Source organism: Dipodomys spectabilis, unplaced genomic scaffold (assembly GCF_019054845.1).
Source record: "Dipodomys spectabilis isolate Male_0828 unplaced genomic scaffold, ASM1905484v1 ptg000542l, whole genome shotgun sequence".
NCBI classification, from domain to species: domain Eukaryota; kingdom Metazoa; phylum Chordata; class Mammalia; order Rodentia; family Heteromyidae; genus Dipodomys; species Dipodomys spectabilis.
The window spans coordinates 324,014-345,187 of NW_024871219.1; the positions used below are offsets into that span (position 1 = coordinate 324,014).

General features: G+C 39.0%; 1 protein-coding gene across 3 annotated transcripts in view; it reads left to right on the plus strand.

Moving 5' to 3' along the window:
• Positions 1 to 21,174, plus strand: part of Stag1 (stromal antigen 1) — a 187,890-nt gene that overhangs the window by 130,110 nt on the left and 36,606 nt on the right. For all 3 annotated transcript variants that reach the window (XM_042670355.1, XM_042670356.1, XM_042670357.1), the window contains 11 exons: positions 1,398 to 1,496; positions 2,457 to 2,536; positions 2,846 to 2,953; positions 6,567 to 6,681; positions 12,232 to 12,349; positions 13,659 to 13,762; positions 15,706 to 15,798; positions 15,897 to 15,986; positions 16,133 to 16,336; positions 18,126 to 18,196; positions 20,431 to 20,518. In XM_042670355.1, coding sequence (XP_042526289.1) covers positions 1,398 to 1,496; positions 2,457 to 2,536; positions 2,846 to 2,953; positions 6,567 to 6,681; positions 12,232 to 12,349; positions 13,659 to 13,762; positions 15,706 to 15,798; positions 15,897 to 15,986; positions 16,133 to 16,336; positions 18,126 to 18,196; positions 20,431 to 20,518 — 1,170 coding nt within the window. The remainder of the gene's footprint in view (positions 1 to 1,397; positions 1,497 to 2,456; positions 2,537 to 2,845; positions 2,954 to 6,566; positions 6,682 to 12,231; positions 12,350 to 13,658; positions 13,763 to 15,705; positions 15,799 to 15,896; positions 15,987 to 16,132; positions 16,337 to 18,125; positions 18,197 to 20,430; positions 20,519 to 21,174) is intronic.

The following is a 21,174-nucleotide window of genomic DNA, read 5'->3' on the forward strand; positions in this document are numbered from 1 at the left end:
AAAGCCCCATACACCACCCACAGTAACACACCAAATATTTTCCTCACAATTTGGGAGATCTGACGAATGCTAACCACCTGGGAGGGGAGCTGTGCCTCAAGTGGTAGAGCGATATTCTTGACCAAAAAAGCAGCTCAGGGACAGCGCCCAGGCCCTGAGTTTGAGCCCCAGAACTGGCGAAATATTTTTTTTTAAGTATACCTAGCTCCAAAATTTTAAACACTAACAAACAGTCTAATTAATAATTGGGTAAATGATTTGATCAGACTTCTCAAAAGAAGCACAAATGGCCTGTAAGTACATGAAGAAATGCTTGCCCTCCTTAAACCATCAAGAAAGCAACAAATGCTGAGTGGAATAAGGGGAGCAGGAAACTTTGGTACACTGGTAGTGGCATGTAAATTAGCGCAGCCAGGATGGAAATCCATGTGGAGATTTCTCAAAAACACAAATACTTCTTAGCCTTGCTATACCGTTCCTGGGGGCATATACCTGAAGGATGTAAGTCAGCGTACAAGAGTGATGAACAGTCATGTGTATCCCTGCTTCATTGCTACTTCTGGGGCATAGAAACTTCATTCACTCTGAATTCTTTTTGGGAGAATTTTCTGAATTTATAGATGGTCCTAAATGAACTTTGATGACCAACAACCTGTACTCCAAGTTAATGATTATTTAGAAGGTTTTCTGAGGGCTGGGAAGGTGGCTCAGTGGTAGAGTGCTTGCCTTGCATGCATGAAGCCCTGAGTTCAATTCCTCAGCACCATATAAGCAGAAAAAGCTGGAAGTGGCGCTGTGGCTCAAGTGGTAGAGCGCTAGCCTTGAGCTGAAGAGCTGAGGGACAGCGCCCAGGCCCAGAGTTCAGGCCCCAGGACCAACCAAAAAAAAAAAAAAAAGATTTTCTGCTAGCAAATAGCATCCCCAGGTCTCTGTTTTAAATATTTTGCTTTTATTTTTTTGTTTTCCTAGCTGCTCTTCTAGAGATATGAAAAGCTCTAGTAAATATTAATAAATGATGATCCTTAAACACAAAATTTTGTTTCTATAGGATTATTCCAGTTATATATAGGTAAAAAGGAACATAACCTTCTTGGATTATAATTATAGACGAAAAATTCTAAGACCTTCAATACAATATGGGTAATCTGTCAAAGTTGATAAAAGTTTGAAAAAGTTCTGATTTAGTCATAAGTAAGCATTTGTAGTGCATTTTTTATTAAGTGTAATATCAACACAGGCTACATATTACTCAGTCTCATCTTGTAATGAATTTCAGTAGGAAGTAATATGAATGGTCAACCTGAAATTTATCTTAATCTTCATATACTTCTAAGGTTTTTTTTTTTTTTAATTCTTGTGTCATAGGATTAATTGTTTCTTTGTTTGTACTTTTGAAGCAAGGGGAAGTCAGGCTGAAGTGTTTGAAAGCTCTCCAGAGCCTATATACCAACAGAGAGTTATTCCCCAAATTGGAGCTATTTACTAATCGATTCAAGGTCAGTAACAAGAATGATGAACTTATTTTGCTTTCTACTTTGCAAATGCCAGGTATAGCTAATGTGGCAAATGACATTACGATAGCAAGTGTTCAGTTCCTCTTTTTAAAGTAAACTCATGAAATAGATACATGAATCTTTGCTTTACAACAGATGTACCCAACATACGTTCTTTTTCATTTGTCAGTCCTGGGGCTTGAACTCTGGGCCTGGACACTGTCCCTGAGTCTCTTTGTGCTCAAGGCTAATGCCCTACCACGTAAGCCACAGAGCCGCTTCTGGCTTTTCCTAAGTGATTTATTGGAGATAAGACTCTTACGGACTTTGCTGCCTGGGCTGGCTTTGAACCACTATCCTCAGATCTAGGATTACAGGAGTGAACTACTAGTGCTTGACATGTGTTATTAGTTAATGCCTTTGAAAGAAGGCTCTCTTGGTATTTATAGTATATTAATATTATGTTTATATTAAGCTGGGTGCTGGTAGCTCATGCCTGTTAATCCTAGCACTCAGGAAGCTGAAATTTGAGGATTGCAATTCAAAGTTTTCCTGGGCAGGGAAGTCTGTGACACTTATTTCTAATTAATTACCAAAAAACAGCCAGAAATGGAGCTGTGGCTCAAGTGAGAGAGCTCTATCCTCGAACTGAAAAAACTTAGGGATTGTGCCCAGGCCCTGAGTTCAACCTCAGGACCACAGCAACAACAAAAAGTTTCTATTATATAAGTGTTCGTGTATTCACATGACAACTAAAGGTACATTTTTCATATTATTTAAGGGATCCTAGTTAATGAGAAAGATTTTAAATTACAAATATACAACCCCCCCTTTATATAAGCACTATGATAATACAGCTTCAAAAGTGAAGTTTTCCATTTACTGTCCCCAGTGTTGCATATACACCTCAGAATACATTTCTCTGGCTTATTTATAGCCATGGTTCATTTATAACTTTTCCAGGATCGCATTGTATCAATGACACTTGATAAAGAATATGATGTTGCTGTGGAAGCTATTCGATTGGTTACTCTGATACTTCAGTAAGTATAGTATCTGTTACTATGTTAGTCTTCTGACATGAAATGCCTTTTCCCTAGCCTTCCTAATTTACTTCATATGAATTTCATCTGACTTATTAATATCATTGTCTATGGATATTAGCTTGTAGAAGAATTGTTTAGATGTTATTTTCTTGTTTGATCTGTATTTTTTTATTTGTGTCTAACATCATAAAGGGAAACACTTTCAAAGTAAGATAAAGAAGCTCATCAGCTTTGATGATGTGCTTTCAAAATTTAAGCAAAGGTAAAACTAAAAGTAAACATTTGTTTTGATTCTGACTTTTCCAGTGGCAGTGAAGAAGCCCTTTCCAACGAAGACTGTGAAAACGTTTACCATTTGGTGTATTCGGCACATCGCCCTGTCGCTGTGGCAGCTGGAGAGTTCCTTCACAAAAAGTAAGCTGTCTTTGAAACATGTTGTACTTTGGTGTACTGATGTTAGAACTCATAGAAAGAAGTCACAGAGTCTGAGCACAGTGCTGAAAGTGTCTGTTTCCCAGCGGGCTCATGAGCTTGTCACTGTCCTCTAGCCTATTCCTCACGAATCACATCCCTGAGATGCTTGTGACATACTCCTCATCCTGAAATCTGAAAGGATGGTTATAGATGGGAACATGCATGGATATCAAAGTTTCCTAAGAATTGTTCATGTCACCTGGTCGTTTTTTCCCTTTGAAATATCTGTCTTTCAACATTAGTAATTAAATTATGTGAAGTGGTGGCACCTTTAAAAGGTCTCTCAAACTGGGTACTATTGACTCAACGGCTGTATTCCTAGCCACTTGGGGGGGAGGGGGAGGAGGAGCAGGGGAAGTGCTGAGAGCTGAGGATCGTGGTTCAAAGCCAGCCCAGGCAGGAAAGTCCGTGCAACTCTTATCTCCAATAAACTACTCAGAAAACTGGAAGTGGCACAGTGGCTCAAGTGGTAGAGTGCTAGCCTTGAGCTGAAGAGCTGAGGGACAGCATTCAGGCCCATGACTGACAAAAAAAAAAAAAGTCTCAAATTTTCATGTTGTATTCTTTTCCCTATTCTCTCTTCATTGGGATGAAGAGGATTCTAATCAGCAGTCTCTACTAATTCTGATAATTTATGTATTTATGGTTTATTTAAATTACATGTCCTTTTTAGCAGAACATTGAACTAATGAGAGTTTATGAATATAAACACTTGTAAGAAATACATTTTTGATTATGGATGAGTGTATATGTCCTACAGTTTATTGATAGATTAGTTCATTCTTACAGTGTATACATTTTTTTCCCCCTAGTCCTGGGCTTGAACTCAGAGCCTGGGCACTGGCCCTGAACTTCTTCTTTTGCTAAAGGCTAGCACTCTACCACTTGAGCCACAGTGATATTCTGGCCTTTTCTGTTTATGTGGTACTGAGGAATCAAACCAGGGCCTCATGCATGCTAGACAAAGCACTCTACCTTTAAGCCATATTCCCAGCCAGTGAATACATTTCTAATTGCATCTTTACCTTCATTTTATTATTTTTATTATTACAGATTTAACATAGTAGCCTTGGTTATTGACAGGTGGACCTTCTAGCCCATTACGATACTCTGTGTGATTATGGGCTTCGACTTTTACGCAGAAGCACAGTTGTAAATCATGCACTGGGCAGCTATGATACATGGATGATTAACTTTGATAATGAGCAGTCTGGCATTCTCGCATCTGAGTTTTAGTGTTGCAGTAACAAATGATCTTATACTTAGTTGTAATACTTAAAGCGGGTGAAGTCTCTGGTAAGAATCTTTGTTAAATGGTAGCTAAGTCCTAGTTATTCTGGTAATGAAGTTCAAGAAGAAGAAAGTCAGAGTTTACAGGCATGAACATCAGGGCCATTCACACATGCTGAGCAAGCACTCTACCACTAGCTACATTTCTAGTCCCTGTTGCATAAGTTCCAAATAACATTGAACTTGTCAGTTACTCAATGTGAATAGAATGGAATAGAATAAGGCACTTCTCATATTTGTGTCTGTATTGTATCTGTACAATCCTAGTTACTCAGGAGGCTGAGATCAGGAGGATTATGATACGAGAACGTCCACAGGACTCCCATCTGCAAAATACCCAGCACAAAACAGGGGCAGCCATGACTGAAATGAATTTCATAAATATTTTATAGTTATCTGTACATTTTAGTTATCAAGGACATTCATGTCCGATTTGGCACATATCTGTAAACCTATGAAGTCATTGTGATAGATAGATCTAGATTCACAATAAACCTTAATGCCACACTCAGATGCCTCTTCCAGCCAAACACCTGGGTTTTTTTTTTTTGCCAGTCTTCGGGCTTAAACTCAGGGTCTGGGCGCTGTCTCTGAACTTTTGCTCAAGGCTCGTACTCTACCACTTAAGCCACAGCGCCACTTCCAGCTTTTTCTGTGTATGTGGTACTGAGGAATCAAACCCAGGGCTTCATGCATGCTAGGCAAACACCCTACCACTAAGCCACCTTCCCAGCCCCCAAATAACTCTTGTGTTGTCATTTCCTATTTGATATTTTTTTCTTATTTTATTCAACTTTTATTTATATAAGCCATAATATACTATTTGCCTTACCCCTGTTATACCACTAGAGAATATATATCTGTGTATTTCTATGGATTATTTCTGTCTGTCTGCTAGAGCAGGGGTGAGGAACCTTTATTGTGCCAGGAGCCGTTTGGGTATTTATAACTCCACTCACAGCTGTGCCTTACAACATTATTGACACGGGCGCAAGGTCCATGAGCAGCTGATGATGAGAAGCACACATGCCCTCTCATGCACCAAATGGTTTCCCAAGTCCTTTACAGCCTGATAAAGGGAGAGGACATAAAGGTTTCCCACGCCTGCTCCAGAGCAAGAGCTCCATGAGGAAACTGCTGTACAGAGGGGTTGGGAAAACGGATTTTATCTTGGTACCAGTGCTTACTTCACTTTTACCCAGAATAGTTCCTAAAAGTGAGGGACCTTTGGCAGTCTTTGTTGTATTAGAAGAAATCTATGCTGAAGATTGAAATTTTCAAATCCTTTCTTAGCCACATTTAGAAGTTTTGTCATTAGATGTATTTATAAATGTGAAATTCTTGTCACTACACTGAGAACAGTAACTTTCAGGATAATCAGCTTTAAATATAAAAGAATGTAAGATGAATGAAAATTAAAACTACGAAGTTTTATAATTACTGCTTTAACACTTGGTTAAGTGTCATAATTATGTTACTAAAATCAATATTTAAGAAAGCAGAATTCAGCTGAGTGTAGTGGTAGCTCACAGCTGAATCCTAGCTACTTGGAGGTAAGAGAAGAAGAGGATCACAGTTTGAGGCCATTTCCAGCAAAAATTTCATGAAAACTCATCTCAACCACAAAACAAGTAAACCTGGATGTGTTGTGGGCAACTCATGTAAATAGGAGAATAATGGTTCTGACTAACTTTGGTATAACACAAATATAATAAAAATACAAATATTGCTTATAATTTTCATAAAAATTTGAGCATTGACTTTTTCATCATTATTTTTCTTCTATATTTTCTTTTCTTTTCTTTTTCTTTTTTCTTTTTGGTTGGTCTTGGGGATTGAACTCAGCCTGGGTGCTGTCCCTGAGTTTTTCTGCTCAAGGCTAGCACTCTGCCACTTTGAGCCTCAACACCACTTCTGGTTTTCTGGTGGTTAATTGGAGATATGAGTCCCATGGACTTTCCTGCCCCTAGTTGGCTTTGAACCATGATCCTGAGATCTCAGCCTCTGAGTAGCTAGGATGACAGTTGTGAACCACCCTGGTTACATTTTCTATATGGTTATACTAGGAAAATTTTTTTAGATCTAGCCTTTGACTTACATAGGCATCAGTTCCAGATGCATTGAGCCAGATTGGTAATCTCATCTCTTGTATTGTCTTTTTTTATTTAACAACACTAAAGTAGTTTGGGTGGTGAAAGAAAACACTAAAATTCATCTCCATGTAAATTGTAATGCTCTTTATTTTTTCTTCCTTTGTCTCCAGGCTGTTTAGCAGGCATGATCCACAAGCAGAAGAAGCATTAGCAAAGAGGAGAGGAAGGAACAGTCCAAATGGGAACCTCATTCGGATGCTTGTTCTTTTTTTTCTTGAAAGTGAGGTAAATTTTTAAAAAATATTTTTCTTAATGTTATTTAATTCCTTGGGATCAATTAGGATTGTGTTGACCATTGGAAAACAAGTCAGTTTCCTATTAAATTGCCTTGATAAGTTTCTTTTTTCTTTTTTTTTTGGGGGGGGGGGGGGAGTTCCGGTCGTGGGGCTTGAACTCTGGGCCTGGGCGCTGTCCCTCAGCTCTAGGCTAGCACTGTACCACTTGAGCCACAGCGCCACTTCCAGCTTTTCTCTTTTTGCTTATGTGGTGCTGAGGAATCAAACCCAGGGCCTCAGGCATGCGAGGCAAGTGCTCTACCACTGAGTCACCTTCCCAGCCCAAGTTTCTTTTTTTCTAAAGTAGTTGTGCAAAGAGGTATTCAGTAAGTCAGATGATGGTACAGAGCATCTCAATCAATGTCACCCCTGTGAGTTCTTGATTATGGAATGAATATAGATAATTTATTTGGGAAAAAGTTCTGAATATATATGCAAGTGTGGGAAGTGATGCTGTGGCTCCAGTGGTAGAGTGCTCACCTTGAGCTGAAAAGCTCAGGCCCAGAGTTCAAGCCCCATGACCGACCAAAAAAAAAAAAAAAAAATTCTAAATATATATATGCAAGTGTAGTTCAACATTGAATATACACTGGTAATTATTAAACTTTTAACTGTTATAGAAACGCAACACTTAAGTACTTGAAAATATTTTCCTATTTTTCCCTATGTTGTTTTATATAACTTATTAAACAGTCTGAAGGCAAATATTAGTTCAGTGGTAAAGTGCTTGCCTAACATGTACAAAGCTCTTAGTTCACTTCCTAGCACCAAATAAAAAGCAAAGTCTGTGGAAGTTGTCAAGCTGTTGAGAACATTATTTTTTTTTCTTGTTTGGAAAGTCTTTAATAAGGAAGAGGGAAAGTCTGAATTTTAGATGTTTGAAATGATAGTACAGTTCCATTAGCAGTAAGTATTTCCATGCTCTGTAGCCAATTGTCACTTAATCATTTTATGATTAACACTAACATGTTAGCAGGACCAAAAGTAAAGCTTCGTTTGCTCAATGAAGTGCTTTATGGCACTTTTTTCTGTATTTCCTACTACTGGCATGACATTTAATAGACCACTGAGTTTTGCAACTGAGAATTGAGAAAGGAATAATTGCAGTGGCTTCTGTAGCTGACAAGAATGTCATACTGGAGAACTGGGAACTTGAGTTGAAAATCTAAGACTCATTGTTATTTTGGAAAAAGTTTTGATTTTGAGATGCTGAGGAGAAGGACAAATTCAAGTTCAGCCTGGACTACCTAGCAAGTTCGAAGCCAGCTTGAATGAACTACCTAGTAAGGCGTTGGCTAAAAAATAGAGAGTGGTCGGGCTGGGAAGGTGGCTCAGTGGTAGAGCGCTTGCCTTGCATGCCTGAGGCCCTGGGTTCGATTCCTCAGCGCCTCATAAGCAAAAAGAAAAAAGCCAGAAGTGGCGCTGTGGCTCAAGTGGTAGAGTGCTAGCCTTGAGCTGAAGAGCTGAGGGACAGCGCCCAGGCCCAGAGTTCAGGCCCCACGACCGGACCCCCCCAAAAAAAAATAGAGAGTGGTGGGGAGAAAGAAGATAAGGAACATGAAAGAGAAAAGAGGAAGAGAATAATTAATAAGAATAGTTTAACTAGGCATACAAAACTATCCAGGGGAGCTTGTTAAAAGGACCAGTTGTTTTGTTGTTGTTGTTTTGTCGGTCATGGGGCTTGAACTCTGGGCTTGAGCACTGTCCCTCAGCTCTTCAGTTCAAGGCAAGCACTCTGCCACTTGAGCCACAGCACCACTTCCAACTTTTTCTGCTTATGTGGTGCTCATGCATGCAAGGCAAGCACTCTACCACTGAGCCACCTTCCCAGCCTGAAAAGTTGTTTTTCACAGTGGGACCATGCACTACATTTCTAGTCAACTTGTAGCTCAGAGTAGCCATTCTCTATGTATGGTAAAGATTAAAATACTCTTACATCCTCATGTGTTCTGCTATTTGCTAGTGTTTAAAACGTGTTAAAACTTTAAGACAAGTATTCCATGTCATTCATTTGTCCCATCCCTTTAAGCATAGACAAAATAATGCTGAATAAAAGGAAGGAAGGAGAAAGGAAAGAAAAATAAAGGAAGCAGGAAGGAAGGATGGATGATGGTCACACAGACAGTATTGCAGCGTATTTCCCAGTTCTCCTTTATGACATTCTTGTCAATTGCAGAAGCTACTGCAGATTCTATTTAAGGGTTCTGGTTGGTTCATGGGCATTACATTGGCCTTTATAGTCTCCTATATTTTACAAGAAATATTGTTGGTGGAAATTGTTCTTACCCTGTTCCATTAATGTACACTTGCAGTTGAGTACTGAAGCAAGATTCTCTTAATATTATGGCATTCCAGCCATGTTGGAATGAGGATGAATTCCTTTGTTTTGCTGTAAAAACATTTAATTAATAAGATTTTAGTGCTGGGCACTGATCCCACCTGTAATCCTCACTACTCAGGAGGCTGAGATCTGAGGATCACAGTTCAAAGCCAGCCCGGGCAGGAAAGTCCATAAGACTCTTATCTCCAATAAAAAACCACTAGAAAAGCAGAAATGGCGCTGTGGCTCAAGCGGTAGAGTGCTCGCCTTGAGCTGAAGAGCGCAGGGATAGCACCCACACCCAGAGTTCAAGCCCCACGACTGACCAAAAAAATAATTGACAGATTGAGAAATCATAAAGAATAATAATAAAATCTATCTTACAAATGAGTTGCAGATCATTTAACTGGGTTTCAGTGATCTGGTTATTATTTTTCTTTGTTTTACTGGAATATGAGTTGGTAATATTTTAATACTAGAATTTTAGATGTTGGAAGAAGTTTACCTTTCAGGTAAAATTATGGATATTAAGAATTTTTTTCTAAACTACTTATTATTTTTCCTTTGTACCTAAAAGTGACATTTTTAGCTACCCCAACTTTTATGGCAATTATTAATTTCAAGCGACAAAGTACATTATATTCAGATGCATGCCAGTTGGTAAGATATATGATATTTGAGTGTAATGAGTTGATTCTTGTGGTTTACACCGGTTTATAGGCAGTTTATTGTGCAACTGTGATGATTTTTTTTTTTAAACAGGGACAAGGAAACTAATAATTAAAATTTTATGTTCTTCGAAATTCATTGGTGACTGCCTTTATTTCAGCATGCCTATAATGCTGAAGACCCATTATAGGAGTATTTTATTTTAGGCTTAATAGTATGGGATGCTTATATGACTTACAAATTATTTTCTATAATTATTGACCAGAACAGGGAGGCATTGGGGGAAGCTGTAAAGGAAATGAGAAAAGATGGATACAAAGTCCACCCATAACCTATCACTTTTTTTTTTTTTTTTTGGTCAGTCGTGGGGCTTGAACTCCGCCTGGGCTCTGTTCTTGAGCTCTTCAGCTCAAGGCTAGCGCTCTACCAATTGAGCAACAGTGCCACTTCTGGCTTTTTCTGCTTATGTGGTGCTGAGAATCGAACCCAGGGCCTCATGCATGCTAGGCAAGCACTCTACCACTGAGCCACCTTCCCAGCCTCCAGAAAATCACTTTTTAAAAACTTAAGTTTCCTGGAAGATCTCTAAAGATCAAAGCAACAGAGACCAATGGTCCAAAAACAGTGTTTTTAGGATGTAACTTTGGAGGGTTTGCAAGCCATGCCTGTGTTCTTTGCAAGCAAAAATGCCAGTCCTTATTCTTTGCTCTGGGTTTGACAGCATCTTTGGCAGACTATCTTAGTGTGTTTTTCTGAGGCATTTCTGGAATCAGGGCATTCAGTTTTTTTAAAATGCAGAATAAGGCCAAAAAAGAGAGGGCATTAAATAGGTCATCAAGATTCAGATCAAAGTTAAGAACGTGACAGTTAAGAATGGGAGAAGAAAACCCAACGCAGGTGCAAATGTGCCAGTGTAATAACAGTGGATAACAAGTAGGTCTAGAAAGGTGACTTTCATCCTTTATTGGCTTCTAATGAGAAAAACATTTTCTGTCAACAAGTATGAGTGTGTGACAACATTTGAGAGCAGAAGATGTTCATTGTGTTGTAGAGCCTTGGCCTATATGCACACGCGCCTGGTGTGATCACCATTGGAAAAACAAAATAATATTTACCTCTTTTATGTGCTATGTACTTTTTTCCTCCAGTGCAATTTTTTTTTGCCCTTCAGTCTTCTCAATACATAAATTAGTTTTGCTTTTGGGGGGGTGGGAGGCGTCAGTCGTGGGGCTTGAACTCTGGGCCTGGGCTCTTCAGCTCAAGGCAAATGCTCTACCACTTGAGCCACAGCGCCACTTCTGGTTTTCTGGTGGTTAACTGGAGATAAGAGTCTCTCAGACTTTGCTGCCTGGGCTGGCTTTGAACCATGATCCTCATGTCTCAGCCTCCTGAGTCTCTAGGATGACAGATGTGAGCCACCAGCGTCCAGCCACAAATTAGTTTTAACAACCCAATAATGGGTTGCAGTCTAGTTTGAAATATACTGATTTTAAGAGGTTGGTTTAGTTGGACTTTATAAGCCTGAAAGGTGGAAGGTCAAATACCTAGGTTGAAAAAAAATTTAGTATTAGGAACTGAAATAATGCCAATGCCTTTTTACTCACCTTCCCTGCAGTCTTCTTTGGTACTGTGCTTTTTGGTAAGATCCAAGATTTATTGAACTAGCAAGCGTAAGAGTTTGGTACAGAGCATTTAATGAGAAACTTAACGTATGTTCAATAGGGCAACATGGTTTCAAGAGAGTATGACTAACAAAATGAGGTTGATATGAGGAATGCACTGTATCAAATGGAAATAAGATTAGAAAAGAGGAGGACAAGAGAGTACCTTACATTTTGGACCAAGGCAAAAATGAAATAAAGCTGTTAGTAAAATTTCACATGGAATTCAGGGAAGAAGTGATTCATTTTCAAACCAAGTGCCAGTGGTTTTACCCTATCATCGTAGCTACGCAGGAAGCTGAGGTCTAAGGATGAAGATTCAGGCCAGTCCAGGCAGGATAGTTTGTGAGACTCTTATCTCCAATTAACCAGCAAAAGGTAGGTGTGGAGGGATGGCCTAAATAATAGAGCACCAGCTTTGAGCAATAAAGCCAAGCAGAGCATGAGGCCCTGAGTTCAAGCCCTAGTATCAGTGTGCGTGAACATACACACGCACACACGCGCACACACACACACACACACATACATGCGCGCGGAGAGACAACCAGAAATACTAAAAAGTAACAAAATAGTTTAAAATTGCAAGAGTTTGTCTGTCAAGCTATCTACTGTTTCCTCATCTATACATGATGTCATTGGACTAGGAGATCCTTTGTCTTACTACTGTAAATGCTGAAACAATAATCTACATGCTCTGTCCATATGTGGAATATGAAGATGTTATCCTCCATATGATTGTTAGAACCAATCAGACCAAGATGTTTTAATTATGAACAGTTTGTTAGTAACTTACAGTCCTGTTAACAGTTTATTAACTATTCATTAATTGCCCTTCATTTGTTCATTTTAGTTACATGAACATGCAGCCTACTTAGTGGACAGCTTGTGGGAGAGTTCTCAAGAACTGTTGAAAGACTGGGAATGTATGACAGAGTTGCTACTAGAAGAACCTGTCCAGGGAGAGGAAGGTACAGTATTTTAACAAGTTGATGTGCATGTAGTTACGTTTCCATTAACAACCCTGCCAACTTCTACCGATCACTTCTTGAAAAAGAGTGTACACAGGCCATGCCTTGTGGTTTTTGTCAAGAGAAGAACTTATATTGTATAGCAAAAAAGGGTGGGTTTTTTTTGGTTTTGGTTTTGTTTTTTTTTGTTGGTCATGGGGCTTGAACTCTGGGCTTGGGCTCTATCCCTGTGCTCTTTAGCTCAAGGCGAGCGCTCTACCGCTTGAGCCACAGCGCCACTTCCAGTTTTCTAGTGGTTTATTGGAAATAAGAATCTCACAGACTTTCCTGCCTGGGCTGGCTTTGAACCGTGATCCTCAGATCTCAGCCTCCTGAGTAGCGAGGATTACAGGCGTGAGCCACCGGTGGCTGGCTAAGAAGGGTGTTTTAAACATCCTCATAATATGCTTCCCTGCAGTTCAAATGTTTTAAAGATCTAAGTGTTCTGTAATTCACAACTTGCTTTCTTGATCCTGATTTAAAAAATTAGTTTGTCCTGAATCTTCTTGCTACATTTATATACTATAAATAATATAGGGAGCAATAGTAATAATATTGAAGAGGAAGTTATAACTGTACCTTTCTACACGCCTGTATAAAGAGTGTTCAGAAATCTACAGTTTATTAACAGCTTATTATACCATAGCAAATGGACAAAAATCTTAGAGGTCCACGACAAAACTTCATCCCAGTTACTCAGTCTCGTACTCAGAAGACCAAAGTGTAAGGATCACTTAAGTCCATTAATTCAAGTCTAGCCATAGCAACATACTGAGACTTTTATCTCGAGAGAAAAGCAAAACTTGAGAAAAAGAATATATATTCTACTTCATTGATTATTAGATAGGAACAAAATAATAACAAAATACCACTTTACAACCACTGAACTGGTATAAACAGACTTTATGACAGCAAGTGCTGGCAGGGATGAAAGGAAGGAACTGTTACCATTCTAGCAGTTCTGGGTATAAATTACAACAAATCCATGCGTACCCATGTATTAATGATGCTTTTTGCAGCATGTTTCATGATGCCAAAACCTGGCAATATTTGATCAAAAATAGGTACAGTTCCTAAGTTACGGTATATAAGTTAGGTAATAATGTATACTTTACAACTATAATTAATGTATTCGTATGTATATATTGATTTGGAAGACATTACAGTATCTTACTAGTTTAAAATATATAGCATGATCCTTTTGTTTATGTTATTTTGTTCTGTTTTAGCATTTGTTTCTCTCTTTTTTTTGCCTTTTGTTTCACCTTAGCAATGTCTGACCGCCAAGAGAGTGCTCTTATAGAGTTAATGGTGTGTACAATCCGCCAGGCTGCTGAGGCACATCCTCCTGTGGGAAGAGGTACCGGCAAGAGAGTAAGTCCGCACGCGTGAGAAGTCTGTGACACATCTTTTAGTGTAATGGTCTAAAATACGTGGCGTTGTGAAAGTGTGGTACTTTTGTAAAGAATCCGTGCTCTCATGACTTTATTATGTATATAGTCTACTAGACCCATCTTCCAAAGATAAATTCCTTTTTCTTCATGTTCCCATAGTTTTTGTACCCACTTCTATCATAGTACTTTGTACCTACTTCTATCATAGTACTTGTGCAAGACTTTAAGGCTTTTCATAATCATATCTTTTATAAGTGCATGAGAGGTCTGGGAAGTGTACTTTGTTTCATTTGTAAGTTCTTTTTTTTATTTTTTCTTTTTATTTAATAGCTGTGTCATTTGGGGATAGGTGGAATATTTGTGTGTGGATGCCTTATAATGTAGATAAAGGTTAGCTGAGATGATCACAGGTGGTGGGGAGTATTTCTGGTAGATAAAACTTTTCTGCAAAAATAACGACCCAGATCTTGAGTCACATTCCAGAAATCCCAGCTTTTCAAGGCCAGATGGGTCATAAACTTAGAGATCCCATCTCCAATAACAAGCATGGTTGCACACACAAGAAGCATGGGTAGGAAGATCACAATTCAAGATAATTCCTGGTAAAAATGAGAAAGCCCATCTAAAAACATAATTTATCTAATAAAAGACTGAAGCCTGTGACTGAGAAGGTGGCTCAGTGGTAGAGCGCTTGCCTTGCACGTATGAGGCCCTGGGTTTGATTCCTCAGCACCACTTATGCAGAAAAAGCTGGAAGTGGCACTGTGGCTCAAATAGTAGAGCACTAGCTGTGAGCTGAATTGCTGAGGGATAGCGCCCAGGCTCAGAGTTCAGGCCCCATGACCGACCAAAAAAAAAAGACTGAAGCCATAGTTCAAGTGGAAGAGCCACCTGTATTATAAATATGACCGCCAGAACAGAAAAGTCAAATAAAAATTCTAGAGTTGAAAGTACAATACAGAAATTTGAAAATTAAATAGCAGATTTGGGATGTGTGTTAGTTAGCTTTCTGTTATTGTAACAAAATGCCTGAAGGTAGAAACTTTTTTGTTTTGGTCGGCCGTGGGACTTGAACTCGGGCCTGGGTGCTGTCCCTCAGCTGTTCAGCTCAAGGCGAGCACTTGAGCCACAGCGCCACTTCCAGTTTTCTGGTGGCTCTTGGAGATAAGAGTCTCACGGACTTTTCTTGCCCAGGCTGGCTCTGAACCGTGATCTTCAGATCTCAGTCTCCTGAGTAGCTAGGATGACAGGCGTGAGCCACCGGTCCCCCGGCAAGGTAGAAACTTTTAAGGAGGAAAGGTTTATTTTGTAAGTTTAAAGGTTTTCTGTCCACGATTATTTTGGGGCCTGTGGCAAGGCCAGAGAATCACGGCAGAGAATGTGACTGATAGCCAAGAACAAGAGAAGGAGAGGCCAAGAGCCTGATAGGCATGCTCAGTGGTAGGACACTACTTGGTGAGCAGATGCATGGTTTGATTGCAGTCCCCATTATGTCAAAAAGTATAACAACATCCTGTTGGCTCCTCATTCATTATGGGAAAAGACTGCATGAGGCGTATCAGAAGGGATGAATTTAAGGGGTCATCTTGAATATTAGGGGTTCCACATTACTTTAGCTCAAGAATCAGCTATGGTTCATTCAGATAGGGTCTCCAGGTTTTGCCCAGGACTGGGCTTTGGAGTTCAGTCCTCCCATCTACTGGGATTACAGGCATACACCACTAGTTCCCAGCAATGGCTTCCATTTCTGTGTTCATAATTGCTGCTTTTGGGAAATGTTTATATTTTTATTTAAGTTGTGGATTTAGCTAACCAAGCCACATAATAAAATAATAATGCATATTAAATTTGTATAAAATTACATGTATTTATTTCAGGAATTTGGTAGGACCTGACATTTTTTTTAACCATTTTGATATCTAGGTGCTAACTGCCAAAGAAAGAAAAACGCAAATAGATGACAGAAACAAACTAACTGAACATTTTATCATCACACTTCCTATGTTACTATCAAAGGTATAGTATCATTTTCAGTGTTCTGAGACATGTCACTGAATTTACTTTCAATGCCTGACGTGCGTTGTTTATTTTTGTTTTGCTGTTTCTCTTTCTAGTACTCTGCAGATGCAGAAAAGGTAGCAAACTTGCTACAAATTCCTCAATACTTTGACCTAGAAATCTACAGCACAGGCAGAATGGAAAAGGTACGGCACGGTGCAACCGACTTCCACCTGGAATTTTTACTAGCTGGATTATTTCATTTTCATGCACCCAGATAAGCTTACTTGAGAAGCTTTTTTTCTTTGAGTAGTAACCCCTATCATGGTTTTCCGTTTTCTTTCCTCCTCAGCATCTGGACGCGTTGTTGAAGCAGATTAAGTTTGTGGTAGAGAAGCACGTGGAGTCAGATGTCCTCGAGGCCTGCAGTAAGACCTACAGCATCCTGTGCAGTGAGGAGTACACCATCCAGAACAGAGTGGACATCGCTCGGAGCCAGTTGATTGATGAGTTTGTAGACCGATTCAACCATTCTGTGGAAGACTTGCTGCAAGAGGTTTGTTCCAAGGTTAAAATACACAGACAGTAATTTGGGGTAGTAATTCAGTGTAGCTGTAGCTATGTGTATATATTATTTCCATTTTGAAGTAAAATTTTTTACTCCTTTCAAAACTTAGCCAAGTTACTGCCGTGCTGTATCCTACTTAGCCTCAGATACACTTCATTTTTATGTTAGAGGTTTTTTTTTTTTCTTCCTCCCTTCTTTTAAGAAAACTTTTCAAGCTGGGTGCCAGTGGCTCACCCCTGTCATCCTAGCTACTCAGGAGTCTGAGATCCAAAGATCGAGGTTCACAGCCAGCCCAGGCAGGAAAGTCTACGAGACTCTTACCTCCAATAAACTACTCAGAAAACCTGAAGTGGCACAGTGGCTCAAGCTGTAGAGAGCTCGCCTTGAGCTGAAGAGCTGAGGGACAGCATTCAGGCCCAGAGTTCAAGCCCCATGACCAACAAAAAAGCAAAGAAAGCTTTCAATCTGAACCACATAGGAGGTGGAGGTGGGAGGATTGTGATTCAAGGCCAGTTTTAGCACGCACGCGCGCACGCACACACACACACACACACACACACACACACACACACACACACACACACACACACACACACACACACACACACACACACACACACACACACGAGTAAAGCCCTATCTCAAAAATCAAACTGGGAAAGTGGAGCTGTGGCTTAGTAGTAGAGCACCAACCTTGAGTGAAAAAGCTTCCAGGACCTGAGGTCAAGCCTGTGTGCACACACATGATGAGACTGCCTATAATCCCAGTTCTTGGGAGAGGCCTGCACCTAGCCAAAACACACAACACTATCTGAAAATTAAACTAAAACAAAAAGTACTAGAGGCATGGTAGCATAAGTGATTGAGTGACATGGTAGTCGGAGTAAGGCCCTGAGTTCAAACTCAACCACCACCCAAAATAAAGTCTTGAGGTTTGTTTTTTCCTGATTTTCTTTCCTATTCTGGGACGTGATTCGTATTTTCATATTAACTAAATTATTATAATGTATTGATGAAAAGAACAGGCATATTAAGGATGCTTATAGAGAATGCTGGCTAACCAATGGTATGCTCAAGATGTCAGCAGGCATCTCCACTTTCTTTTTAAATAATTTCTGTGACTCCTGCCTTACATCCCCTTCCCAAACTACGATGAGATTATCTAATAATCTGTTAGTTCATGATTGCTCGCTTTCCAAAGGATTTTTGTACTATTTGTACTCTTCTGTTTTTTTAAACATACAGTTTTCTACTGTGGTTATTTAAGCTGCAGAAGTAACTTATAATCAGTAAGTCTTGAGACTTAAAACTGTTTAAAACTCATTAAAACTCTTCCATCCTGGGGGTATAGCTCACTGGTAAAGTATTTGCCAGTTCAGTTCCTAGATCTTACTCCCCAAAGACCCTTTTTTTACTCAGCAATTTCAGTTTCAAGGAATTTGTCATATAACATTAATTGGAAAAATGTACAGTCATGTACCACATTATTTAAATGTAAGTCCTGGGTATCTTCACCAGGTGATGGGATTTCTGGGAATTTTTTTGTCCTTATTGATGTTTATCTATGGTGAATGTATGAACAGGGCTATGGCTGAAGTGGCAGAGCGCTTGCCTAGCAAGTAACCACATCTGGTTCGAGCTCCAGTTACCACCAAAGAAAAAGGCAGTGAATCTTTATTATTTACACAATGACTTTTACTTTGGACATTTAAGTATTCATAAACTTGAATGTGAATGTAAATAGTGATAACGAGATGATCTTCTTTTTAATTTGTAGGGTGAAGAAGCTGATGATGACGATATTTACAATGTTCTTTCCACTCTAAAGCGGTTAACTTCTTTCCACAAGTATGTCATTTACAGTACATACCAACATTCACGATGGATTATAGTGCTTGTTATTCCTATCTCCCAATGAGCAATTTTAGATAAATAGTGAGAGGTTGTAGTGTGATTTTATTTATTCAGATTCTCTAATATGAAAACTTACCATTTAATGTATATATTAATGAATATACTTAACATGTAAAAGGTTTAAATGAATTAATACTTAACAAATTAATGAGTTTGTTTTAAAATAGATTTCTTAGCTATAGATTTCAATTGGTAGCTTTTAGAAATGTTGCTAAATTTTGAACAAGGCAATTTCTCAGTTATATAAAAGAAATTTAAGAGGTCTATTAATACGCTATGACAATAACAATTTTTTATATTGAGAATTACTAAGACTAGATTTTAAGTGTTACTACAAAAAATGTGAGGTAATACATGTTAATTAGCTGACATTCGCCATCTTGTAATGTTTACATGTTTCAAAATATACATGATAGTATTAAAAGCACATTTTTATTAGCTAAATACTGAAAAGGAACCATGATTTTGGAGAAAGGCATGAAAGTAGTTTCTTTGGCTTTTTTTGTTTTACTCTGAGTTCTTGAAGGCTTGGTTGTTACTGTTCTTAGTGTGTGTGTGTAGTGTGTGTGTGTGTCTAGATTTAAGTTAGGAAACAAGGCTCAGATAAATGTATGTTTTTGAGTTTTATTTTATGTGTCACTTGTAAGAAGGCAAGTGTATTTTATGAAGAAAAACAAATAGAACTTTATTGTCGAAAGAAAGTTTGAAGCCGGGCACTGGTGGCTCATGCTTGTAATCCTAGCTATCCAGGAGACTGAAATCTGAGGATCGTGGTTCAAAACCAGCCCAAGCAGGAAAGTCCCTGAGATTTGTTCTTCAGTGAACCACCAGAAAACCTGAAGTGGCACTGTGGTTCAAAGTGGTGGAGCACTAGCACTAACATTGAGCAAAAAGGCTTAGGGACAGTGCCCAGGCCAGAGTTCAAGCCCTATGACCGACAAAAACAAAACAAAACAAAAAAGCAAAGTAAGTTTGATTTGCAACTCTTAAACCACTTTCTGAAACCTAAGCTTAGAGCTAGATGTTGTAGTACTTGTCTATAATCCATACTACTAGCAAGATTGAGTCAAAAGAAGGACTTGAGCCCAAGAACTAGAAGCCAGTCTGAGCATTGTAGTAAAATATTGTCTCAAACACTAAATGGAAGGAAGGAGGACACAAAGAAAAGAATGAAGGAAATCTAAGCCATTTCATATTTAATTTTTCTGGAATGCTATGGAAAAGTAAAGCCCCCTGTATTTTGTTAGGGAGAGTGGTGGGATTAAATTGATTGAAATACAGTGTAAACATGAGATATAACAGTGAAATCATCCATCTGAATGTAAGCTAATGTTTAAAATACTTAGTTGTTTGATAAAAATTGATCACCACTGTCAAATGAACTACTTTAGTAGTATAATTCAGGAGAACTTAAAAATGATCTCACTGTTAACCTAGTGCAGATAGATGTTATCAGGCTATATAAATACTTATTGCATAGTTTTTGATGTTTCCCGTATTCCCTTTCCCTACTTTTGTCTGATTTTTTGTTGGATTGGTTTGGTTTGGTTTTTTGGTCACTTGTGGGCCTTGAACTCAGGGCCTGGCCACTGTCCCTGAGCTTTTTCCCTCAAGGTTAATACTCTACCACTTTGAACCATAGCACCACTTCCAGCTTTTTCGGCAACTTACTGGAGATGAATCTCACAGACTTTCCCACCCAGGCTGGCTTTGAACAACGATCCTCAGATCTCAGCCTCCTGAGTAGCTAGGATGACAGGTGTGAGCCACCAGTGTCCAGCCTTGTTTTTGTCTTGAGTTTTATTTCATGACTGCAAATCTCTTTCACACTGTGCATATGGTTATATATCTTCACATTATGAGTAGACCTGTTTAAAATGTAAATTATTCTAAAAAGGCCAGGCACTCTATATGGAACATGAGCCTAGGCAAACTGTGGGATAGAAGCCTTCAGGTAAAGTTGTAAGATTTGTTGCTGGTTTCTCTCATAAATTCCTATTGTCAGCACTTATTTTTCTTGCTTGTTCCCTCTTTGACACTTGGACATTTCTTCTGGATCTTTCTGAGTTCTACACAAAATGGTTATTTTGCTCTTCTAGTCACTGAAACTATGCACAAGTTTAAACTTTCTTCCACTGTAAAATTAATGTGTCTTTTGTTTGTTTTAGTGCTCACGATCTCACAAAATGGGATCTGTTTGGTAATTGCTACAGATTATTGAAGACTGGAATTGAACATGGAGCTATGCCAGAACAGGTATGAACTTACTGATATTCCTTTACTGTTTTTGAAAGCTACGCTTCTCTAAAATCATAGAAATAGTGTTGTTTTTTTTTGTTTTTTTTTTTTTTTCTGGTTCTGGATCTTGATCTTGAGCCATACTTCCAGGCCAGCTTTTTGCTGATTATTTAGAGATGAAGTCTCAAATACTTTTCTGTCTGGACTGACTTGAAACTACAGCCCTTTGATCTCAGCCTCCTGAGTAGTTAGGGTTACAGATGTGAGCCAGAGGGGCTCAGAGTTGAGAAATCTTTAATGCAACCACTCCTTTGAGTGATCATTAGAACAGTTAGACAAAGGTTATGTTAATGTATTTAAAGTTTAATGTTAACATAAGCAAATATTTCTTCTAGGAGCAATATCATTGATTACTCTCAGCACTTTACAAGTTCTGATTAATTTATTATGTAATGGAACATCCCCCTTCGCGCCCCCCCCCCTCCCCCCCCCCCCCACACCTTCTTGATAGTAGCACTCTTAGGAGGTTTAAACTCAGGACTTCATGCTTGCTAGGCTGGCATGATTCTGCTGAGCCATGCCTCTGCCCTGCTTTTCACTGGTTGCTGTTAGGATAGGGTGTCTCCTCTTGCTTCTGTCCACCTATTTCTAGCCTCTCGTCATCTCGGGTATCA